Source organism: Crocuta crocuta, unplaced genomic scaffold (genome assembly GCF_008692635.1).
Source record: "Crocuta crocuta isolate KB4526 unplaced genomic scaffold, BGI_CrCroc_1.0 scaffold7, whole genome shotgun sequence".
Classification (NCBI taxonomy): Eukaryota; Metazoa; Chordata; class Mammalia; order Carnivora; family Hyaenidae; genus Crocuta; species Crocuta crocuta.
The window spans coordinates 8,600,527-8,626,418 of record NW_027531904.1 but is presented as its reverse complement, the minus strand read 5'-3'; the positions used below and the strand labels follow the sequence as shown (position 1 = coordinate 8,626,418).

The window sequence follows — 25,892 nt, the reverse complement described above, 5'->3', positions numbered from 1 at the left end:
CGCGATTCGACACTCTGATTGTACTGGTTGGTCTTTCCGATTCCCGCCTGCGTATCCGCGTTAACACAGCTGATAGGACTCCGAGGTGGGTAGAAACAGGTATCAGCCCGTTTCAGTGAGAGCGCCAGGGCATGGAGCTGAAGGTTTTGTGGGGGTTTTTTACATTTTTTTTTAATGTTTTATTTATTTCTAGGAAAGAGAGAGAGACAGCGTGAGCAGGGGAGGGTCAGAGAGAGAGGGAGTCACAGACTGAAACAGGCTCCAGGCTCTGAGCTGACAGTCAGCACAGAGCCCACGCGGGGCTCGACCCCTCGAACCGCGAGATCATGACCTAAGGGAAAGTCAGACGCTTAACTGACTAAGCCACCCAGGCGCCCCTGAAAGTTTTGTGGTTTAATGGTTAGTAAGACCTAAGTCACCTGAAGGCAGCTGTACATTTTACCCCCTCCCAGGGAACGGGGCTCATTGTGGTGAGGGGCGAGGAGCACAGGCTCCCCACCTCTGCGTCCAGAGGTCATCGTTTCAGCAGGCAAATCAGATTGCTTTCTTCAAAAGACTGCTCAGAACAGAATCCAGACTCCGCAGCCTGCCCCTGAAGGTCCTCTGCGGAGTGTTCTCTACCACCTCTCCGACCCACATTTCCTACCATTAACCTTACTCACTCTGTCTACACAGATTCCGGCTCCTTTTCTGTTCCCTGAGGACTCAGCCTCTTTTGTGCCTCAGGGCCTTTGCACTTGCCATGCCTTCAGTCCTAAAACACTTCCTCCCTCTCCAGGTCTTCACTGGCTCCTTGCCGTCCCTTGGATTCGGTTCAAATGTCACCACTTCAAACGTCTTCAATGATGACTTTACCTAAAAGGCACGAACTGGGGCGCCTGGGTGGCTCGGCTGGCTGAGTGTCCGACTCTTGGTTTCGGCTCAGGTCACGATCCCAGGTTCGTGGCATGGAGCCTGCTTGGGATGCTCTTTCCCTCTGCCCCTCACCCCTGCCCTCTCTCTCTCTCTAAAAAGTAATAAATTTTAAAGATGTTGAAAAGGCACTTCCTCATACCCCCCCCCCTCCGTGCCACCCAGTAAAATCGCCGGCATAGCATTCTGTTGCGTTTTCCCATAGCACCACCTTACTGTGAAATGGTGCTGCTTATTTACTTGTTTATTTTCTGTCCTCTCTGGTTTATGAACCCCTGGAGGGCAGGGACCTTGTCCGTCTTGTTCAACACTTTAACCCCCAGAGTTTACAGCAAACAGTTCCTAGCTCATTAATGTTCAGTAACCATTTATTCATTTATTATGAAGCTTCTTTATAGTGTGAAACTTTAATGTCTTTATCTGCAGGGTGATAATGCCTGACTCTCCGAGTTGCTGTAGGGATTAAATGAAACCTTAAATGTAGATGCAGTTAGCCCCAAATAATTGATATTTCAGGGTATCCTCCGCCTCCACCATCCAGATTGGAGACCATAATCTGTAAGTTCCTCAACGTCCTCAGCCATAAGATGGGGAGAGTATTCCCCACCCCCCAGGGAGGCTGTGAGAAAGAATTGGGACAGTAGGTGGCCATGCTTAGTGCAGCGAAGTGCTCGGGAAAGCTCACCAACTGTGTGACTTTGGGAAAATCACTGATCTTCCATACATACAAGTTTCCTGAAAATGATTCCCTCCTCACAGCGACGTAGGGAGGGTTACGTGAGAACACCTATTCAGTCACAGCACGACGCGGAAGGGCAGACGCCAGAAGGACGTCCAGTCTCACCGCTGGACTCAGAAGAAGTGTCTGGTAGAACTTTCCGTGATGATGGGTGTGTTCTGTGTCTCCACCGACCAGTATGATGGCTGCTAAATCACATGTATCTGCCGAGCACTTGAAATGTGGCTAGTGTCAGGGTGCCTGGGGTGGGGGTGGGGGCTCAGTCGGTTAAGCCTCTGACTTCGGCTCAGGTCATGATCTCACGGTTTCGGGGTTCGAGCCCCGCGTCGGGCTCTGTGCCGACAGCTCGGAGCCTGGAGCCTACTTCAGATTCTGTGTCTGCTTCTCTCCTGCTCACACTCTGTCTCTCTCTGTCTCACTCTCAAAAATAAATAAAGATTAAAAAAAAAAAGAAATGTGGCTAGTGTCACCAGAGGATTGAACTTTTAATTCTGTTTTATTGTAATTAATTTAAAAACAGCCACGTTAAAATTTGGCTATTTGAATGACTCAGATGGTAGCTAGTGGCCGCCATGTTGGACAGGGCGGAGTAGACACCGTGAGCCCCCAGAGCTGCCCGGCCGGTACGCAGTTCGATCGGGTGTCCACACGGCTTTGCAGACGGCTCCCCTCCAAGAGTCAACCCCTCGGATCTGGAAACCCCCAAGAGTCTGGCTGTCTATTTGTTCCTTGTAGTCTGTCCCTCGGACTCTCCCCCTGAAGTCCTTATCTTCAGTGATAGGAAAGCCTCTCCATGGACTGGAGACGAAATCCGCTTTGAAGTGGACTTTGTTATTCTCAGGCTCAGTCATTCAGACCCCGTCGGAGGCCGTCACCGCCCGGCAGTGGGGGTGTGTGCGGGGACACACTGCCTCTCCTGACCAGACGCCCGGGGGGCAGCGTCTCCCCAAACTGCAGGTAGAGCAGGGACAGACAGCAGCGGGGGACAGACAGACCCTCAAACCGAACCTAAAAACGAGGTCCCGGCTTTCCAGCTCGTCCATCACACGCTAGGTGCGTGGGTGACTTCTGGAGCACAGGCGACAGTTACAGCCAAACGCGCCAGAACTTGAGATGCTGATTCGTGGCACATCAAAGTGACTAATAACAATTCGGAAATAGTCTGATTAAAATGAGGGCGTAAGAAGCAATCATCATGTCTTGATGAGTTCAGAATGTTGTAAACATCTGCTTTATGTTTCCGAAGAATGGAACGAGTCTTAGGATTCCTAAGGAAAGGATGTAGGTTTGAAGAGTTTTCCGTATTGATTTACATGAGTACTTTTCGTCCTGTAATTAGAATTTTCGGGTTTGATTTCATTTTAGAAGTTTTAATTTGTCTGTAGATAATGGTGCTATAATTTTTGCCACATCATGGAATTCTGATACGGGTGGGGAAACTCCGGGGCTTTAATATTGGAAGTTTTCTTAGACACTGTAATTAGCTTTTTTTTAGCTCATAAATAATTCCTCTGAGATTTACCTCCCTGGATGCATAATGAGCTTTATTAAGCCTTATTCAAATAGGTTCCTATAGAGCCACATGAATACTTCTTATAAAACAGCATTCATACACTGGATTTATAGATAAAACTGCTCAAAATTCTGTCCCTGAACTAGAAGCTGCTAAAATCGAATAGTCAGGGTAGGTCAATGGGTCTCAATTGCAGTCTGGGGAGATTTGGGGTTTTCACAACCAAAAGAGGGAGACACATTTCTACGGCATCAGGTGGGTAGAGCCCGGGGACGTATGTGTCATCCGACGGCGCCCAGGACAGCCACCGCCACGATTATTCAACTCAAAATGTCAGTAACACTGCAGTTGAAATACCCTGAGTCAGATGTCACAGAAAAAGTGAGTTTGAGTCTCAGGCTATGAAACGTGCCTGGAGTTGTTTCGTCTGAAGTTTTATCGCGCGGGGCCTGAGGTGGGGTCCCTCAGAGGGTCCTGGGACTTTGCCTGAGTGAGAGCCTTTTAAGCAGAATCTTCAGGAAGGAGAGGAAGTGTGTGCTCAAGCACGTCTTTTTCCTCTGATTGAAGCAGGGTCATACTTTCTGCATAAATGACTGTGAATTTACTGTGTCTGTTCTCAGCGTCTTGCTGGCAAAGAATGAATGGCATCTTGAGGGACAAAGAAGAATCCCCAAATAAGAATGTTTCTGCTTTTAAAAAAAACTTCCTTTGAAACAGCCCTGTCGGTGGGAAGGTGGGTTGTGAAATAGTGCGGGGCTTAGCACACAGTATTCTGGCAGCTGTAGAGACGGCTGGTTCCTCGGTCGGCTGGCGTTCGGAGCCACAGGGGTGTTTGAGAATCCGGACAGCATGTTAGGTGTGCTACACACAGAAGTAGGGGTGCCTTTCCAGTTCTTGGGACTGTGTGTAATGGACGTCAGGCCGGTCCCCATCTTTATCCCCCCAGTCAAGATAACATGTGTAGAGGGGCGCCTGGGTGGCTTAGTCGGTTGAGCATCCGACTTTCGCTCAGGTCATGATCTCGAGGTTCGTGGGTTCGAGCCCCGCGTCGGGCTCTGTGCTGACTGCCAGCTCAGAGCCTGGAGCCTGTTTCAGTCTGTGACTCGCTCTCTCTCTGACCCTCCCCTGCTCACGCTGTCTCTCTCTCTCTCCTAGAAATAAATTAAAAAAAAAAAAAGATAACGTATAGAAATATGGACGTATGTGTTCGTGTATTTCACCCATCCCTTCACATCCGTTTATAGAGTAGAATCTCTATACCCAAAGGTAAGATAATTTCGGGCAGTAAAGCAGTATTTCTCAATCTTTTTTTCATTACTCCCCGTATACCCGAGGAGACTAGATTTTTTTTTCCTAATCGTGCCTCCCCCAGGGAAGTTTTATATTATACCACGTACCGTTGTGTGTGTGTGTGTGGCTTATACGTATACCTCCCCGCAAGGCCAGTGCTCACCGCCTTGGGGTGGTATCAGCCCGGAGGAGAAGGCCTGAATTACTACAGTTAGAGGGCGATGTGATCACGGGGAGTTCTTCGTAGGACACTGGATGGCTTTACAAAGAGCAAACACGACTTCTGTTTCCTGACAGCCTCCGGGAGGGACCGGGTAACACGGCCGCTGTGGGCTGCATACCTCCGTTATGAGAAGCCCTGTTCCTTTGCCTGAAAAGCTCTCGTCCAGTTGCTCTGCTCAGGCCCATTGTAATCCAGAAAGAGTCGTAGATACCAGTCAACTCAGGGAGATTATGACCTGTATGCAAGCCAGCTCACTGATTTTTTTTAAAAGACTTTATTTTGGGGCGCCTGGGCCGACTCAGCCGGTTGAGCGTCTGACTTCGGCTCAGGTCATGATCTCACGGTTCATGGGTTCGAGCCCCGTGTCGGGCTCTGTGCTGACAGTTCGGAGTCTGGAGCTGCTTCCGATTCCGTGTCTCTCTCTCTCTCTCTCTCTCTCTCTGCCCCTCCCCTGCTCATGCTCTGTCTCTCTCTCTCTCTCAAAAGTAAACATTAAAAATGTTTTAATAAAAAATAAGACTTTATTTTTTAGAACACGTTCAGGTTCACAGCAAAATTGAAAGTACTGAGATGTCCCATGTACGCCCTGTGCCCACACCCTCTTATCCACATCCCCCACCAGCGGGTACCTTTGTGACAATTGATGAACCCACTTTGACACATCATTATCATCTGGAGTCCAGTTTATGTTAGAATTCACTCTTGGTGTGGTACACCATCTGGGCGTAGACAAGTGTGTAACGACGCATATCCATCATTATAGTATATCGTACGGAGTATTCTCACTGCACAGATACTCTCCATGTTCTGCCTCTTCACAGCCCGCTGCCCTCACCTAACTCTGGGAAAGCACTGATCTTCTTACTGTTTTCATAGTTTTGCCGTTTCCAGAAGGTTCATGGAGTTGGAATCATATAATGTGTGGCCTTTTCAGACTGCCTTCTCTCACTTAGCAATATGTATTTAAGGTTCCTCTGTGTCTCTTCATGGCTTTACATAGCTCATGTCTTTTAAGCACTGAGCGATATTCCATCGTATGGATGGACCACAGTTCATGTATCCATTTACCACCTGAAGGATGCCTCGGTTGCTCCCAAGTTTTAGCAGTTATGACTAAAGCTACTGCTATAAACATTAACGTGCAGGTTTTCGTGGGGACATATGTTTTCAGCTCCAGGGAACACGATTGCTGGGTCATATGGTGAGAGTATGTTTGCTTTGGTAAGAAACCACCAAACTGCCTTCCAGAGTGGCTGCGCCATTTTGCTTTCCCACCAGCAGTGAGCGAGAGTCTCTGCTGCTCGTGAACACTTGGTATTGTCAGCGTTCTGGACTTCAGCCGTTCTCATAGGTGTGTGGTAGACTGGTTTTCTCGGCAATATTTTTACTAAAACATAATTTACTTACCATAAAACTCACCCTTATGAAGTATACAACAGAGTGGTTTCACTGTATTCCCAGAGCTGTGCAAACATCACGACTATGCAATTTTAGAACATCTTCCTCACCTTAAAAAAGCACCTGTGGTCAAAATTTAAAATATCTATGCTTCAAAGGACACCGTGAGGAACAGTGAAAAGATAATCCGAGGGCAGGAGGAAATACTTGCAAATCCTAACCTGTTAAGGGACTTGTACCAAGAATATATAAAGAACTCTTATAATTCAGTACTAAAAGACAACCCAATTGAAAAATGAGCACAGGATCCAAATAGATGTGTCCCTAGGGAGGATCTACAAATAAATGGGCAATGAGCTGCCGCAGAGATGCTCAATGCCATCAGTCACCAAGGAAATACAAATGAAAACCGCACTAAGAGACTGCTTCGCAGCCAGTGGGATGGCTGTTCCAAAAAAGGTAGACGAGAACGAGTGTTGGGGAGGGTGTGGAGACCCTGGAAAACCCTCCTACATCGCTGGTGGGGATGAAGAGTGGTGCAGCCACTCTGTAAAACCACTTGAAGGCTTCTTAAAAAGTTAAACAGAATTACTACACAATACAGCAATTCCACTCCTAGGAATATGCCTGGAAGAAGCGGAAGTGAATACGTATGTCCACCATCAGGTTGTACCCTGGGCTCCTTCTGGGGGTGCTGGGAATGTTCTGAAAGGAGATCATGATGTCTGCATGACCCTGTGCTTATGCTAAAAATCAGAAAGGCGTGCACTTTAAGTGGGTGCATTGTAGGATATGTGGATTCTATCTCTCTTTTTTATTTCAGAGAGAGAGAGAGAGAGCATGAGCAGGGGAAGGTCAGGGAGAGAGAGAGATACAGAATCTGAAGCAGCTCCAGGCTCTGAGCTGTCAGCACAGAGCCCGACGCGGGGCTCGAACCCACAAACCTTGAGATCATGACCTGAGCTGAAGTCGGATGCTTAACCAACTGAGCCACCCGGGTGCCCGGATTCTATCTGAATTTAAAGCTGGTTTTAAAAAGATGAGAACAGGGGCGGCTGGGTGGCTCAGTCAGTTAAGCTTCCAACTCTCGGTTTCGGCTTGGGTCACAAAATCGCGATTCATGAGATTGAGCCCCACCAGGCTCTTTGCTGACATCACAGTCTGCTTGGGATTCCGTCTCTCCCTCTCACACTCTCTCTCAAAATAAATAAATAAACTTTTAAAAATATATAAAATAAACTAAGTAAAAAGACAAGAACAAACAAAAAAAGAATAGTATCCCCTCCCGCCTTGCTGCCACCCATTAACTGTCCCTCCTCACCCCTACCCACCCTCGAAGCCCCTGGTAACGTCAAGAGATTGGCCTCTTCCTGATATTTCATGTGAATGGAATCCTACAAGCCGTGACTTTTTGTTCTTGGTTTGTTCCTCTCAGCATGTTTTCTGCGCGCTGCAGCACGTGTTAGCACTTTGTCCCTTTCCACGGCCTAATGATGCTCCACTGTGTCCCCGTTCGTCAGTTGACGGACGCTCATTGCGTTGTTATAAGTAATGCTGTTGTGAAGCGTCGGGTACCAGGCGTTATGTGGGTCTGTATTTGCATTTCTCTTGGACGCACACCTAGGGGGGCATTGCTGGGTCATACGGGAGCCCCGAGTGTAACGTTTGGAGGAGCTGCCAGACTGCTTCCGAGTGGCTGCGCTGTTTCTACAATCCCAGCGGCAACTGATTTCTAAGTGAAGACGAGTGACACGCTCTTTAAACCATCCCGAGTTCTGGGATGGATTCTTCCCTTCCCTGTCCCCACGAGGAGCCGCATACACCCTTAATTCGAAGATGGAGGTCCCCCCAAACGTACACGCACTCCCCATTTCAGGGCTCTCCTGAATCGTGTGGATTCCATCCAGCGACTCTTTCTTCCCGGGAGCCTCAGTGACGAGGCTCCCGTGAGAGCTTTCTGTCTTGAATAATACGTTACGTTCATCAGGCCTCCATCCCTTTTAGAGAAATTCATCTTAAAACCACGTGGGAAGCCTGTTCTTAATGCTAGAACTTAGTGGACATGTACCTCCCTGTCTTCTCTTTCAGCCGTGTGTCTGCACACCACACGCCCCCAGTGTGCACCCCCACTGCACACCCTCACTGCACACACCACTGCACACCCGCCCTAAACTCCACACACACCCCACTGCACACCCTCACTACACACCCTCACTGCACACCTCCACCACACACTGCACACCCCACCACATACCGTCACCCTCACTGCACACCCCACCACAGACTCACTGCACACCCTACCACACACTGCACACCCCACCACATACCGTCACTGCACACCCTCACTGCACACCACACACCCCCACTGCATACCCCAACTGCACACCCTCACCACACACCCCCACCGCACACTCCCACTACACACCCTCACTGCACACCAGGCACCCCCACCTCACATGCAGCACTTGGACGTGCCAGGTGGGCGTGTGCACAGGGCTGTCAGCCTATTTGGGTTCAGCAGCCCCACAGCCCAGAGGGTGCAGTCGGGTCGTCCTCGGTGTGATTGGCCATATCACACCCGCCATCCAGTGGACTTTCCGCCTATGCCACACACTGGCGAATAACCACAGCCACGTTTGGGTGATTCTCCTTTCAGATCACACTCTTCCAGATCATCCAAGGCGGCCCCTGTGTCACCTCCAGGGGCGACTGCTTCGCTGGATGTAGACATGGTGGAGGTCTGACTGCCCCCCCTTATGTGCTCTCACTAACAAGCACCCCGTTTTCTCCCATGGACCGCGGTCGGGGTTCCCAGCCCGATCTCACGCTCAGGGCAGCTGTGTGACATGGTCCCTGCCTCCCGGGCCCGCTCCTCATCACCGTGTGCCCGCCTGGGCCTGGGGCATGTTGGGCACACGCTGCTCAGCGAATGTCGCCCAGCAGAGCCCTGCACGTCACTCACGTGCCCGCGGGCCTGTGTTCGCTCCCGCAGGCTATCGGCTGCACTCTCAACTGTAGCTGCCAGAGTTTCAAGCCGGGGAAGATCAACCACCGCCAGTGTGAGCAGTGCAGACACGGATGGGTGGCCCACGGTAACTATGTCTCCTCTCCCCGCGGTCTGTCATCTGCCCGGGGATGACATTGAATCCATTCCCAGACGACGAGCCCTTGTGTGTTCCTCCCCCCACTGGCTAACAGGCTGAGAGCTTTCTACACGATCCCTCTGAACGTAACAACTCTGTGTGACGGGCGTGGTCTGTCATTCTGCAGTGATGGCAGTGTCCTGTGCCGTCTAACGCAGCGGCCTCCAGGATTGCCAGATAAAACCCAGAATGCTCGGTTAAATTTGAATTTCAGAGAAACAACAACTTAAGCTTCAATATGTCCTGGTGAATATTTTTCGTACAAGCCTGTCCCGCTCACTCCCTGTTTGTGGGAGATTTACGTTCGGATTTAAGTGGGCATCCTGTATTTCGGTTTGCCGGACCCAGAATCCCACCCTAGCCCTATGCAGTTGCTGAGTGCTTGGAATGTGACTGGTGTGGCTGAAAACTCGGATTTCCAATTTGATCAAATTCAAAGAGCGAAATAGCTTAATAAGGTAAAAATAATTCAATAAAATTAAAAATGTAATAAGTTTAAGCAGCCATGTGTAGCTGAAGACTGTCACATTGGACGGCACAGATTCTGGTGGCTGAAATCAGCAGAGCCTGATGACAGAAGTGACGGAGGAGAGCACGAACCCAGATCTGTCAGATCCCCAAGCCTGGGCTCTTCACCAGTAGATCTTGTTCTTCCTGATTTTTCCATCTTTTGATTATGCACCTGCCACATACAGATGGCTTTACCCCTTTTCCTTGCACCTGCCCTCGTTGGGGCTATTTCGTACTCTTTAGAGATGCCAAAGGGAAGAAGGGAGAGTCTCAAGCCAGTCCATTTTATTTTAGAAGTTCCTATGAATAATTTAGAGCCTGATAACTATTAAGATTGTTAATCAAGGGGCGCCTGTGTGGCTCAGTCGGTTAAGCATCTGACTCTTAATTTGGGCTCAGGTCATTATCTCACAGTTCGTGAGTTTGGGCCCCACATCGGGCTCCATGCTAACAGCTCGGCGCTTGCTTGGGATTCTCTCTCTCCCCCTCTGTCTCTCTCTGCCCCTCCCCTGAATNTCCATGCTAACAGCTCGGCGCTTGCTTGGGATTCTCTCTCTCCCCCTCTCTCTCTCTCTGCCCCTCCCCTGAACCCACACTCTCTCTCAAAATAAGTTAACTTTTTAAAAAAAGATGTTAATCATTTGCATATCACTGGGGGATTTTTTTCCTCTTCTTCGACTTGATTTTTCAGCCCTCAGCAAGCTGAGGATCCCCCCCGTGCACCCCACAAGCCAGGTGGAGATCGTCCAGTCCAACGTGGTGTTTGATATCAGCAGCCTCATGCTCTACGGGACGCAGGCCATCCCTGTTCGCCTCAAGATCCTACTGGACCGGCTCTTCAGCGTGTTGAAGCAAGATGAGGTTGTCCAGATCCTCCACGCCTTGGACTGGACCCTTCAGGATTACATCCGGGGCTACGTGCTGCAGGTATGGTGAGCGTGGCCCTGTTCTCCCGCGGCCTCTTCCCAAATCCGTGGCCCAGTGACTGGTGGAAGCCGGTTGCCCACAGTGCTCCAGCCATTGATGGGCATCCTTCCCTAAATACTTTTCCTGGGGCGCCTGGGTGGCTCCATTGGTTACACATCTGACTCTTGGTTTCAGCTCAGGTCACGATCTTAACGGTTTTGTGAGTTCAAGCCGCACATTGGGCTCTGCACCGACAGTGCGGAGCCTGCTTGGGATTCTCTCCTCTCCCTTTCTCTCTGCGCCTCCCCCCTCCCCCGCTCACCCTGTCTCTATCTTTCTCAAAATAAATAAACTTAAGAAAAAATTTTTAAATATTTTTTCTAATGGCTTAAGCCCCCACCTCGTGTTCTGGGGGAAACACGGTGCTTTCCCCTAGATCTCTGTGAAACTTCCGGATGTGGGGGCAATTACATGTTCTCTGACTCGCATTCTGCCAAGCCAGCTCCACGATAAAGCATTTGCTCCACGTCCACAGGCACCTAGGGACACGAGGCGCTGCCTGTGCCGATTTCTCTGAGGGTGTGGGGGCGAGAAAGGCAGACCGCTGCGGGTCCGTGCTGCCCACTGCGGGCCCTCCTTCGGGTGCTGTCATCCGTGGTGTGTCTGCTTCCGGCTCCTGCTCATCCTCTCGCTCCTCGGCTCCCTGTGGCCTCACCCGGCATTCCATCTCTCTGCCATGTCCTCCACCCCGTCCCCCTTTTTGTTATTTTGCAGAGTAGTCTTGCCTCCTTCTCCGCCAGGTCATGGAGGTAGACCTCACGTTTCATATCCACGAGCAAAGGACATCTTTCCTGGTACGAATGATCGCATTTCTCTGCCGTGAAACAGCTGCAGCCCTTATCTTTCTTTGACACCGCGCTAGAAAGTGTCAACATTTCAGGGCCGCCTGGGTGGCTCAGTGGTTGGCGTCTGACTTCGGCTCAGGTCATGTCTCACAGTTTGTGAGTCTGAGCCCCGCGTCGGGCTCTGTGCTGACAGCTCAGAGCCTGGAGCTGCCTCGGATTCTGTGTCTCCCTCTCTCTCTGCCCCTCCCTTGCTCATTCTTTGTCTCTCTCTGTCTCTCAAAAATAAACAAACATTTTTTAAAAATTTTTTAAAAAGAAAATGTCAAAATTTCAGTGAATATTGAATATACTTACTGGGCGATGAATAGATGAATATACTTCCAAGACCAACATACACTTCAGTCTCCTCCAGGCAGGCCATCTCATTAACACAAACACTCATAACCATTTATCAACTTGAACTTTCTTCCAGTGAAATCTCACAAGGCAGGTAAATCATCCCCACTTTCCAGTTGAAAAGTCGGAAGCCCCGAGTGCCTCTGAATCATGGCCACGGTCACTCAGGTGGTACATGGCCAACCCAGGATTTGAATCCATTTCTTTCGAACCCTGAAGCCCCCAATGTTCCTCTGGAGACACGTTTCCTGTCTGGGGGTACAGGACCCCCCAGCAGGCTCAAAGCAACCTTTTATGTAGAGTAGCATTATGATCTTACATTATGACATAGATCAATATTTAATGATCCTAATAATCTTGCTTTCTAGTGTTAGGATTAAAAATATGGAATCAATTACCTTGAACCTCTCGTGCATCAAAAATTTATGATGTTACATCCCTCATCATCTTCAAAACTCTTCCATGCATTGTGAAAAATCTCAGTAGGCCATCAAATACATGTTCTGTGATAAAATATTTATTGTAGTTTTGGGAAAAGTTAGGCCTTGCTAGAGTTGGAAAGATCTCCAACACTCCAGTGTAATTAAAGCTCTGCTTTGCAAACACGACCAGTAGATCAATACAGGTTCATTTGCTCTCTGATGTGAGTTGCTTGGGAAGATTATTAAACTCGCAGCAGAAAAAAATATGTGAGCTGTGTGAGGCCTGATTGCTCCGGCTATACTTTTTAGATAGAGAAGTTACCGTTGTTCAAATGATACATATTTTAATTTTAGTAGGGGGAAATTATTATGCCTAATGCAGGACAACCAATTGGTTTGAAATAAGATGGAAAATAATCACCTAATTTCCCTCAGGCTCAAGTAATCTAATTTTATTTCTCTCTTCTGGACCACTGCTTACAATTTGCGCAGCTTATTTTCTGCCCGGAGTTTCTGGCCTGGGAGAGCAGTATGAGTGGGGCCGGACTCCGCGAGCCCCGTGCTCATCCAGAGGGCGTTTCGGCTGCTGTTGTGAACCAGGGCGCCCTGCGGCCCTCATGGGGGCCCTCACCACACGACTCCTTCTAGAGAAGAAGGCGGGGAGCAGTAAAATTAATTGCACTTTTTAATTCCGGTTTAGGATGCGTCGGGCAAGGTGCTGGATCACTGGAGCATCATGACCAGTGAGGAAGAGGTGGCCACCTTGCAGCAGTTTCTGCGTTTCGGGGAGACCAAGTCCATCGTGGAGCTGATGGCGATCCAAGAGAAAGACGAGCAGTCGGTCATCGTCCCGCCATCAGCGAACGTGGACATCAGGGCCTTCATCGAGAGCTGCAGCCACAGGGGGGCCGGCCTCCCCGCCGCCGTGGACAAGGGGAACCCCAGCAGCCTGCACCCCTTTGAGAACCTCATCAACAACATGACCTTCATGCTTCCGTTCCAGTTCTTCAACCCCGTGCCGCCCACGCTGATCGGGTCCCTGCCCGAGCAGTATGTGCTGGAACGAGGCCAGGACCAAAGTCAGGACCCCAAGCAGGACATCCCCGGCCCCTTCCCCGGCCCCGGCTTCGTGACTCCCGGCTCCACGCCCTTTCAGGCAGAGAAAGAGCCGTGTCTGAACTGTCCTGACGCGGTGGCGAAAAAGGAGGACCACGCCCACCTGAGTGACTCGGGCACATACGGCGTCATCACGAAGCTGGAAAGGGCGCGGCTGTCGCCCGCGGCCAAGGTGAAGTCCGAGAGGAACAGCCTGGGCACGAAGAAGGGCCGGGTGTTCTGCACGGCGTGTGAGAAGACCTTCTACGACAAGGGCACGCTCAAGATCCACTACAACGCCGTCCACCTGAAGATCAAGCACAAGTGCACCATCGAGGGCTGCAACATGGTCTTCAGCTCCCTCCGGAGCCGTAACCGCCACAGCGCCAACCCCAACCCCAGGCTGCACATGCCCATGAACAGAAACAACAGAGACAAAGACCTGCGCAGCAGCCTGAGCCTGGCCGCCTCCGACGGCTACCAACGCCCCGGCTTCGCCGTGACCCCCGCCGACTGCAGGCCCCTGCCCGGCTTTGCCGGCGCCGGGGAGGCCCCTGGGGGCCAGCCGGCCTTCCCGAGCACTGGGCAAAACGGGGTGCTTTTCCCCAACCTGAAGACGGTCCAGCCGGTCCTCCCTTTCTACCGCAGCCCGGCCACGCCGGCAGAGCTGGCCCACACGCCCGGGGTGCTGCCCTCCCTGCCCCTCCTGTCGTCCTCCATCCCGGAGCAGCTGGCTCTGAACGAGGGGCCGCTGGACGCCCTCCCCAAGAAGAAATCCCGCAAGTCCAGCACGCCCATCAAAATCGAGAAGGAGACCATGGGGCTCGCTGATGAAAAGAGGCGGGCGCTCAGCTCAGATGAAGACAGGCCCGTGCGGGCGGCCAGCGGAGATGAGCCGGAGGCCTGGAGCCCTGAGTCAGAAGGAGCCCCCGGGGACCAGGGCACACGGTCGGGAGGCCCAGGGAGGCCTCTCCCCGGAGGAGAGGGGCGCTGCCGTCGAGACTCGGGGACCGAGGCCGGCGGAGCCACGGGCAGAAGCCCCGAGCAGGCCATGCAGCACTCAGAGAGGGGGGCCGAGTGCGAGCAGAGGCAGGTGCTGACCGCAGCGCCGAGGGAGCCGGACGCCAGCGGCCGTGAGCTTCACCTCGCGCCTGGGGCGGAGCCCCGCACGCCCCTTCCCGACCACCTCCGGCTGCAGCAGCGCCTGCTGGCCGGCGGGCTCTTGGGCGCTCTGGCCGGCAGGGGAGTGGCTTTTCCGTGTTTCGAAGATTCTACAGAACTGGACCTCGTGGGTCAGCACGCACCAGGCAGGCAGAAGGAAGAAAAACACTTCCAGTGCGACATCTGCAAGAAGACCTTTAAGAACGCTTGCGGCGTGAAGATGCACCACAAGAACATGCACGCCAGGGAAGCCCACGTGTGCACAGCGGAAGGCTGCAAAGCCACCTTCCCCTCGCGCAGGGGCCGGGACAGGTAAGAGGCCTGTTGTGAGCGGGTCTTCCGAGGCGCTGAGTCTTAAACTTCCCAGGGCGTCCGGATCACCTGGAGGGTCCTTAAAACACATCCTTCTCAGCCCTGCCCATCGAATTTCTGCTTCTGCAGGTGGGGTGGGGGAGGCCTGAGAGCTGTGTCTCTGAGTCCCCAGGGGATCACAGCGCCTGCTGTTGCAGGGAACTCTGTTCTGTTGATCTGCGTTCCTGAATTTTCAGCGCTTGGTGCTAAACCTGATCTGAAACGATGTGAGGCTGTTGGTGATCTTTTTTAAATCTTCCTAGGTGTGGACTTTTTTACTCTATACTCCATGCAGACATACCAATGTGTTTATCACGGGGACATGAACAAAATATTACAGCGTGTGCAGTCATTCTGCCTCGCTAAAGTCTGAGCGGCTCTGAATTCAGAAACCCATCTGGCCCAAATGGTTTGGGGTAAGGAATCGTGAGCCGGTCTCACATGAGGCAGTGGTGAGGAGCGGGGGTTACAATCCTCAGCGTAACTTCCCCAAACTTGTCTGCTTTTCATTTTATGATATGACGCCCATTGGACGAAATATTTTCTTTTATGTCTGTTTAACCAGCTGTGTCTGAAGGAAGGAATAACTGCTTGGGTGAAGGTTTCTAATTTTTTTTAAGTTTATTTATTTATTTTGAGAGAGAGAGAACGCACATGAGCAGGCAAGGGGCAGAGAGAGAGGGAAAGAGAGAGCCCCCTAGGTGACTTGGGGCTCAATCGAAGTCATTAACCGTGAGATCATGACCTGAGCCAAAATCAAGAGTCAGACACTTCGCTGACTGAGCCCCCCACCCCAGGCTCCCCGAAGATTTTTTAATTATTAAGATATCAAAGAACGAAGGCACTTAGCAGGTTGCCTCGGGGTTTGTGATGCTGGTTGAAAAGTGAGAGACACTGGGTGCAGGGTTTTCTGAGTGGCACACAGCGTCAACCTGTTTGCAAGGCGCCCAGGTACCGAGCGTATCTCATCAGTCCGGGATGGGGCGCTGGCATTACTGCCAGGCGTCTGCTCTTCTTCATGAGCTTGAGTCCCGTAACCACCCTTCCCACCGCCTTCCTCCCCAGCCTGTGAAGGGCAGCTTGTGCGTAACCAGGAGGTGACCCCAGGAGGCTTTAAGGAGAAGACTAACTCTGTGATGAAATGCTGTTCACAGAACATTCCCATGTCTGCTCGGACAGCCTGCTGTAAAGCATTTCAGCATCACCGCTACCTCCGTGCAAAGCGCGACACCTGATTTCCTGAAGAGGGGGAGGGTACAGGTACTGCCCACACGCTCCTGATCCGGCTCATGGGAACATGCTCGCCTTGAGCAAGGGGGATAGAGCATGGGTGGTAGAAGTTAAAATTCCGTTTCGGTCGCTGGCACGTGGAACCAAAGCATCAGCATCCCCTGATGAGGGGACCCCTCCTTTGCCTCCTCCAGGAGGAGGCTTTGTGCATGAAAAGGCTGTTCTGTCGAAGAAGAGACAGTCCTATCAGGCAGATTATCCTTGATATTTATGATCGTGTCCTGGCCTACAGCGCCCACTACCTTAGAAGTCCCCCCCGCCACCCACAGGGAAGCATCTTGAATTCTAAGTTTAAACTACTAATTCCAATGGTCTAGAACCAGGAAGGCATCTTCCCTAGAATCTGATTAAAATGGCACCGTTTTATTTTATTTTTTTAATGTTGATTTATTTATTTTGAGAGAGAGGGGCGCCTGGGTGGCTTAGTGGGTTAAGCGTCCGACTTTCGCTCAGGTCATGATCTCACGGTTCGTGGGTTCGAGCCCCGCGTCGGGCTCTGTGCTGACTGCCAGCTCGGAGCCTGGAGCCTGTTTCAGTCTGTGACTCCCTCTCTCTCTGACCCTCCCCTGCTCACGCTGTCTCTCTCTCTCTCCTAGAAATAAATAAAACATTAAAAAAATTTATATTTATGTTGAGAGAGAGTAAGAGAGCGAGGGGGGGTAGGATCAGACAGAGAGGGAGGGAGAGAGAGTCTCAAGCAGGCTCCATGCTGTCCACACACGTGGGGCTCAATCTCACAGACCCTGAGAGCATGACCTGAGCCAAAATTAAGAGTAGGATGCTCAGCCGACTGAGCCTCTCAGGAGCCCCCCAAATGGCACCATTTTAGGACCTGCATTGTGGGCTCTTGGGGGTTGGGGACGAGAGCTCTGTTGTCAGAATAACTTTCTTCCCTCCTTGGAGCCACCACCAGCAGAGTCACTAGGGTCCCTCAGGAAGGGGCTGGAACAGCACCCTGGGTGCTTCTGAAGCCAAAAAAAATATTCGAGAACCTTCTCTGAGGTGCTGTGGACCCAATCACTGCTCACAAAGGCCTATGAGGGAGACAGACCAGTAAATAGGCAATTTCAGCTTGCTGCAGGGACTGCTCTCAGGTGAGATATACAGGCTGCTGTGGGCGCATGGTGGGTGCACCTAACTAGACTCTGAGAAGTTAGGGAAGGCTTCCTGGAAGAGGGGGCATGATGAGAGCAGCAGCTCTCAGTCAGTTTGGTCTCAGAACCGCTTCACAAATTCTTAAAACCTGGGGGCCCTCCAGAGCTGTTGCCTAGTTGGGTGTAGAAGTATCAGTGTTTACTGCGTTAGAAATTAAAACTGAAAAAGTACCAGAATTTCATCCCTTAAAGTAATAAACCTATTATATGTTTAATAAACCTATCATATGTTAACATATACATGGCATTTAATGAAAGATAAGTCCAACTTCCAAAACAAAAACTCAGTGAGAAGAGTGGCTTTGTTTTTACGTTTTTGCAAATCTCTGTAGCGTCTGGCTTAGCAGAAAACAGCTGGCTTCTTACATCGGCTTCTGCATCACCCTGTTCCCAGACCACATGTCATGTAGCCTCTGGGAAACCATGGTAAGCTCGTGAAGGAACGACAGTGAAAAAGACAAATCACGTCGTAACAGATCACGTCTCAGTGCCCTTATGAAATGAGTTCTGACTTCAGGGTACCCCCGAAAGGGGCTCAGGTACCACTAGGGGGGCCCAGACCACACTTTGAGAACCGCTAGTCTAAGGAGGCAGAAACCAGCCTGGGGGGGTGGGGAGGGATGGAAGTGTCAGGTAGACACACACACACACACACACACGGCCCGCAGGCGCAGCATCCACAGTCCTGGAAGCAGGAAGCTGGCACACGGTCCGGAGGGCTTTGCACTTGTGGTAGTGACTGGTTGGAGGGCACATGGCTCCCCGGGGGGTGCACGCGGCCCTCGGAGGCTTTAGGAGAAGGTTGGAGGATCCCACGCTTTCGCTCCGACGTCCACGGAGCGTGACAGAAGGGACCTTCCCGTGCAAGCTTCCAGTGAGCGTGTCTGTCTGACTTTTTTTTTTTAACCGCCTTCCGTCCTGGGGCCTACGTGTCAATCTAGTGTCTGGTTTTCCGCCGACCCGTACCTGCCCCTTCCACCCAGATTGCTGACATAATCACAGGGCAGCCCAGCCGTTGATAAGACTTGCTTACGGAGCGGGTGATCTGAGCCTGCAGTTCTGAGTGCGTCCGGAAAAAGAATGTGTGAGGGATAGAAAGGAGGAGTCGAATAGCAAATCTGATACATTTTTTTGAAACAGGATTCAATTTCCACCCGTGTCCCCACCACCACCATCACCACCACATCTTCAGAGATTTCAAAGAGAAAATTCAGTTCGTAGTTACTGCGGTCGGGGAGCTTTTCCCAGGCTGGCCCTGGCATGCACTCCCATCCGTACCGGTGAGGGAGGCTCTTTTCCCTGTTTGGGACCATTTTCCCATCACCTTGAAGACTGTACCCGTGTGGTCAGGGCTGGTTTTGCTAGTTAGAAGTTAGCAGGGGATCTCGGAGCCGGGCCGACTTTGATTGACAAGTTACGTCTAAATGATATTGTTCGAGTAAGCATGTGTCATCATAATGGATACTCATTATCCGCCCTTCAGGAGTAATCATTGGGTAGAAGGTTGGTGGTGTGTTCAATGCTGCATTTGCAAAACACCTGTCTGGTTTATAGTGAAACGTTGCAAATATGAACTGAACTTCGCATTATCTCTCTCTCTCTCTCTCTCTCTCTCTAACACACACACAATTTCTTGCCAATCAGGTTTGCTCACCTGTGGAACTTCTGCAGTGACAGGTGTGTGAATGCCATAGACCATGATGCAAGCCACACAGAAAATTTTAAATTTTCTAGTAGGCACGTTGAGAAAGTATGAAAAGACACAGATGAAATGACTTTTCACGATGAACTTTGTTTCATTGAGTCTATCCAAAATCCTGTCATTTCTGCATATGTCACAGCCACATTTTGGGACCTCTGTGGTCATGGAGGAGCAAGCTATCATACCAGACAGGACAGCTCTAGATGGCCTCCGACTTCGGGTCAGGTCAGGATCTCACGATTCGTGAGTTCAAGCCCCGCGTCGGGTTCTGTGCTGAAAGCCTAGAGCCTGGAGCTGCTTCGGATTCTGTGTCTCCCTCTCTCTCTGCCTCTCCCCTACTTGCGCTCTGTCTCTCTCTCTCTCAAAACTAAATAAACATTAAAAAATTTTTTGAAATAAAGTCCTCTGCTTAATTCCTCATTGGAACCAGTTTTCTCTGGGATTCCCCTGGTCGCAGGGTCTCGGGTGAATTGACCTAATTGAAGTAGCTTAGCCATTCTTTCTAGTTGAGGTCCAGGAAGGTATGTGTCCATCACGAGGTAGAAGTTAAGGACTACGTATTCCCAGACTCCAGACTGTCAGCTTTCTGGCTCAGTGCTAACTTCTGACGAGTGGTGGACGCCACTGGGCCAGTGTCCATTGGACGCGCATTTCACCCGTCTCCCCTCATTGTCTTCTGTGCCATAAGTGTTTTGTGGCACCCACCTCGTGTCTCCACTTGGAATGTTGAGTGTTTTTTTACAACAGCCCAACCCATTGCTAACCATATTTTCACTCTTGTAGACACAGTTCAAACCTAAATCTCCACCAAAAAGTGTTGAGCCCAGAAGCATTGATGAGCCCCGAAGACCATTTCCGTGCAGCCTACCTTCTGAAAGATGTGGCCAAGGAACCTTATCAGGATGTGGCTTTCACCCAGCAAGCCTCCCAGACATCTGTCATCTTCAAGGGAACGAGTCGGATGGGCAGTCTGGTTTACCCAATAACCCAAGTCCACAGTGCCGGCCTGGAGGGCTACAGCTCGGGTCCGCCGAGCGAGGGCGCCATCTTGGATTTGAGTACTACCTCGAGCATGAAGTCAGAGAGCAGCAGCCATTCCTCCTGGGACTCAGACGGGGCGAGCGAGGAAGGCGCCGTGCTCATGGAGGACAGCGAGGAGGACTGTAACGGGCCGAGCCTCGTCCCCGGGGAAGACGAGTACCCCATCTGCGTCCTGATGGAGAAGGCCGACCAGAGCCTCGCCAGCCTGCCTTCAGGGCTGCCCATTACCTGTCACATCTGCCAAAAGACATACAGTAACAAAGGGACCTTCAGGGCTCACTACAAAACTGTGCACCTCCGCCAGCTCCACAAGTGCAAAGTTCCGGGCTGCAACACCATGTTCTCGTCTGTCCGCAGCCGGAACAGGCACAGCCAGAACCCCAACCTGCACAAGAGCCTGGCCCCGTCCCCAAGTCCTCTGCAGTAACGGGAAGGTGGAGCGGGTGTGCAGGGATAAGCGTGTGGATCAGAAGTCAGGAATAAGGTAGTCCAAAGAAACGTCTCCAGTTTTGCTTAGCACGGCTTGGGGCCAGGCCAGGCAAAGAAGTCCTGGAATTGACTTCAGAGTCTTCGACGGCAGGGCGAGCTCAAAGTCCAGCCTTGGAGGAAGTCGGCCTTGGGGCAGCCCGAAGGCCCTACTGTTTCTCGTAGCCCAAGACGCTTTTCCCTGACCTGCCAAAAACCTGCAGAAATACAGTTTTCCCCACGTTTGTTTACACGTTCCCTGGGAGAGCTCTGGGTCCGCAGATAGACAACAGGAGCCCGGGACCTTGAGGCAGCTTGAGGTCGGGCTTTGCACGAGGGCTAAGGGTCAGTTGCGCGTCCCGGGGAAGCAGACCGCCGCCACGGGTAAGGAGCCAGGGCCAAGATCACATCTTTTAGTTCCTGCTTTTAGTGAGTCTGGATTGCAGACTCACTAAGGTTTGGGGGGAAATGACTTTTTGAGACTATGCCTCCGTTTGGAGTGGAAGATTGCTTTTATTTTTATTTGTGTCCCCTCCAGGGGTCTCATGGACCTCCAGTTCTTAGAGGAAGCAGATCGCATTCAACACAGAGGAACGTGGATGTCATTCCCAAGGGCGTCTGTTCTTGCCGTGTTGCGTGCGTTCCGGAAGCTCGGGGGCGGAGAGGGGAGGGAGAGATTTCATGCACTTAAACATAGTGGTCTTCAATTTAATTTAAAGTAATTTTGATAATATTTAACTTGTGTTTGCTAACGTGAGTCGTCGGTCACGGTGTGGCCCCTGGGTCTCTGCTCCAGGGCACAAAGAGCATCGGCCTGAACTTCACATCCGCTGCCCGTTTTCATTCCGTGTCTGGCCCATCCGGCCCCCCGTGGAAGCAATGCAGGCATGACTCTGGCAAGACCCGTTGTAAATACTCGGCCGAAGCGCTTAGAGAACGTGATTCTGATGGTTGTGGTGCATTTTCAGTATCACTGGGTCCCTCGGTCCTCACCCTTTTATAAATATTGTAAGGTTAGGGCGAACTTTCCGATTCACCCAGTAGGAGAAAAATAGGGCGTTCACCACCACACTGTACGTCTTAATATTTAACTTATTCTGACATGTATTCCACACCCTTGGAAACGTGCCGATGTAGAAAGGAAGCTTAATCAGTCCCTACGAAAAGAGACCACCTCTCGAAATTTGACATTTGCGGTACTCGGCAAGCCCGTGGCGGGGAAAGAAATTGACCTCGTATTCAGACTTCGGGTTAACCGTCTTTTTAAACTCACGGTTGATTTCAGTAATGAAAAACATCCTCAGAGGAGCAGAGGTTCCAAGAGAGAGATTCTTCCTTCGGCACAAGGGCGAGAAAAGCCAACAACCTGTTAACGGATTGTTCCAACATTTTTAAAAAATAAACGTGACAACACTCGGTCTCTGCGTGAAGTGAAATGTATCTTTCCACAGTTTTGTTACCCAGCTGTTTATGATTCTAGTTTCCCCAAAATGGAACCAATTTGTATACAAATGAGTTTTCTATGATTTAATAAAAATATATGCCATATGTTTTTGTTTAAAAAGGCAAACATTTGTAAGCCTGGCTTTGTCACATGGACGCCGTGTTGCACGGGTGCTGTGGTCAGTCGCGCACACACGCGCGTGCTTACACACACTTTATGACTTTTACAGAGCTGAGAACCCAGGGCAAGCAGGCAGACGGGTAGTAGTATCAGTAACCATGGCCACATCCAAACAGGAGGTGCAGGTATGAGTGAGCTGCAAAGAAAATGCAGTGGTTATTTCACAGAGATGAGAGGCTGTGAACCAATTTATTATTTTTTTAATGTTTATTTGCGGGGGGAGGGACAGAGAGAGAGGTAGAGAGGACCTGAAGCGNGAGTGAGCTGCAAAGAAAATGCAGTGGTTATTTCACAGAGATGAGAGGCTGTGAACCAATTTATTATTTTTTTAATGTTTATTTGTGGAGGGAGGGACAGAGAGAGAGGTAGAGAGGACCTGAAGCGGGCTCTGTGCTGATAGCAGAGAGCCTGATGTGGGGCTCGAACTCACAAACCATGAAATCATGACCTGAGCTGAAGTTAGACGCTCCATTTTTGTATTTTCCTTAATAATAAGTTGATACCTGGGGTGCCTGGGTGGCTCAATTGGTTAAGTGTCCGACTTCGGCTCAGGTCTTGCAGTTCACAAGTTTGAGCCCCGCGTCGGGCTCTGTGCTGACAGCTCGGAGCCTGGAGCCTGCTTTGGATTCTGTGTCTCCCTTACTCTCTCCCCCTCCCCTGCTCACTCTCTCTCTCTCTCTCTCTCTCTCTCTCTCTCTCTCTCTCTCTCTCTCTCTCTCTCTCTCTCTCTCTCTCAAATAAATAAACCATTAAAAAATTTTTAATTAAATACAGTGATTGCTTAAAAACACTGTGTTGTCAGAGAAGTCTTACAGCTGTGCTCAAAGTAGAATGAATTTCAGCTTCTTTCTTTCTTAAACATGCAAGGATTTTTTTTAAGTCATGTTTTTATAATTAGTCTTTTATTTATTTTTTNTGCCCCCTCTGCCCTCCCGCCCCCCCCCAATCAGGGGAGGGCTCCACGTCCCTGCTTCACGGTGGGTGGAGAGGAAGCAGCCACCAGCACTGTGTGCCCAGCCCAGAACCCGCAGCTAGTATACAATCCAGAGACTTTCTCAAGGTCAACAGGGTCCTAAAACATCTCCCCACACCTGCGGCTTCTCCATCCTTCCCGCTCGCCTTTCACAATGACCTCTGTGGGCTTTGCCTTCCCCCGTGGTCGCCCTTCTGAACATGCACTTCGCAGGATTCCACCACACGGCTTACGGTGGCCACGGTAGCCGACCTCACCTCCTGCCCTCAGAGAACGGGGTGGGAACNCCACTGGGTCTCCTCTGGCCACAATCTGCCGCCACGCTCAGCCCCACGTGGTCTTGTTGAAGCGTCAGTTCCCCGAGCCCAGCCTTTCTGATCGTCTCCGCGCGTGCCCACAGCGGATGCCGAGGGGCCTAAAGGTGCCGGGGTTTGTGCAGAGAGGCCACGCTAGCAGGGAGGAGACGGGAAGGGAGGCGGCAGACACCGTGCTGGTGTGACCCCCCGAGCGAAGGGGAGAAGGAGGGAAGGTTGAGTGAAAGAATCCAAGGCTGCCATAGCCTGGGGAAGGCTGGGGCGGGGCCCCGGGGAGGTGGGGGTCTGGGACCCAGGTCAGTCATCAGGAATGGGTTCCCTGAGAGCCGTGTCCCTGCCACCCTCAGTGTGGCTGTGAGCAGCCCCGGGAAGTGTGGCCTCCATGCAGACGCGGCCACGGGCTCAGAGCACGGTGCCTGGAGCCCTTGGCCAAGTCCTGTGTTTCTTAAGCCCCTGGGTCCTGTTCAAGGTGGACTCAGGCCTGCATTTTCCTCTGGACTCAGAAGTAGTTCCTGTTCGTCTTGAAGGCCGACGCCCTCACCCGGCCCTCCGGCTGCCTTGAGGAAGGTGCCCCATCTCGCTAGCCCAGAACTCCGGCGGATCTCTCCCATCCTGGGGCTCCTGGAGGACTCAGGAGGTCGAGCATCTGGCTTCGGTGCAGGCCATGATCTCGCGGTTCATGAGTTCGAGCCCCGCCTCAGGATCTGCGCTGACAGTGTGGAGCCTGCTTCAGGCCTTTGGTCCCTCTCTCTGCCTCTCCCCTGCTTATGCTCTCTCAAAAATAAATATTTTGGGGGGCACCTGGGTGGCTCAGTCGGCTGGGCAGCTGACTTCGGCTCAGGTCATGATCTCATGGTCCATGAGTTCAAGACCTGCATCGGGCTCTGTGCTGACAGCTCGGAGCCTGGAGCTGCTTCGGATTCTGTGTCTCCCTCTCTCTCTGCCCCTCCCCCACTCATGCTCTGTCTCTCTCTGTCTCAAAAATAAACGTTAAAAAAAATTTTAAATAAACATTTTTTTAAATCTCTCGTTTTAACAATTGAAAGAGAGAAAACATAGCTCTCTGGAGCCCTGACCTCTTCCAATGGCTCTTCCCCCCTCTCTTTGTACAGCCAAGGTCCTCACAATAGATTTTGCCTCTCCCCCAACCACTGCATTTCTTTCTTACCCGAATGAGGGCCCCACCCTCACCAGGCTTCCAGTGATGCCCCACAGGGCCTTATCCAAAGGACACGTTTGGCTCTGTGGTGAACCCTGGTCCCTCCCTGGCCTCTCCTGTCCTCACACTCATGCTCTCTGGAATGTCTCGTTCACCCCTATGTCTACCAACTACGACTTGTCGGCTGATGCCTGCCGAGACTACACCTCCAGAGGTGCCCTGTTGACTAGCAGATGCCCACTAGCAGATGTCACAGAATAATCCACAGCAGCCCCGTCCAACTCAACTGGTGCTCAACCCAGTTTCTCATCCCCCCCACACACCCCCAATCAAACATTTTCCCCCTTGTGTTTATTCGAGGTGAGGGACCGGTGGCCAGCCCACACCCAAACCCCAGGAGCAATACCAGCTGTGGTCAAGAGCATGGCTCTTCACGTCTGACTGTCATTGGCTGTTCCACACGCCAGCCGGTGACTCGGGCCACCCAACGGCTTCTCCGGGTCTCCGTTTTCTCGTCCATATGATGAGGATAGAAACAGTCTCTACTTTGGTGGATCCTGGTGAGGCACAAAGGGCATGGTGCATGTGAGCACTGCCACCTGAGTGCCCAGCAAACACTTGCTGTAATCTCCCTCTTCGTCATCGTCATCATTGTGGTCATCATCATTGTCGTTGTCATCATCGGCGCATCATCATATTGTCATTTTCATCATCATCGTCGTCGTCATCATCGTCCTCATCATCGTCCTCATCGTCGTATTGTCATTTTCGTCATTATCGTCATCATCGTCATTGTCATCATCGTCATTGTCATTTTCATCGTCATCATCGTCATCATTGTCATCATCGTTTTCGTCGTCATCATTGTATTATCATCATTGTTGTCATCATCATTGTCATTTTCATCATCGTCATCGTCCTCATCATTGTCATCATCGTTTTCATCGTCATCGTCATTGTCATTTTCATCATCATCATCATCGTCCTCATCATCGTCCTCATCGTCGTATTGTCATTTTCGTCATTATCGTCATCGTCATTGTCATCATCGTCATTGTCATTTTCATCGTTGTCATCATCGTCATCATTGTCATCATCGTTTTCGTCATCATTGTATTATCATCTTTGTTGTCATCATCATTGTCATTTTCATCATCATCATCGTCCTCATCATTGTCGTCATCGTTTTCATCGTCATCGTCATTATCATCATCGTCCTCATCATCATCGTCCTCATCATTGTCGTCATCGTTTTCATCGTCATCG

General features: G+C 51.1%; 1 protein-coding gene across 1 annotated transcript in view; it reads left to right on the top strand.

Annotated features, from left to right (window-relative positions):
• The window catches only part of BNC1 (basonuclin zinc finger protein 1), a 29,531-nt gene extending 8,383 nt beyond the window's left edge, over nucleotides 1-21,148 (top strand). Inside the window, exons 4-7 of the mRNA XM_077774278.1 lie at nucleotides 9,068-9,167; nucleotides 10,420-10,655; nucleotides 12,998-14,865; nucleotides 19,834-21,148. Coding sequence (XP_077630404.1) covers nucleotides 9,068-9,167; nucleotides 10,420-10,655; nucleotides 12,998-14,865; nucleotides 19,834-20,518 — 2,889 coding nt within the window. The 3' untranslated portion in view covers nucleotides 20,519-21,148. The remainder of the gene's footprint in view (nucleotides 1-9,067; nucleotides 9,168-10,419; nucleotides 10,656-12,997; nucleotides 14,866-19,833) is intronic.
• Nucleotides 21,149-25,892: the final 4,744 nt, after the last annotated feature.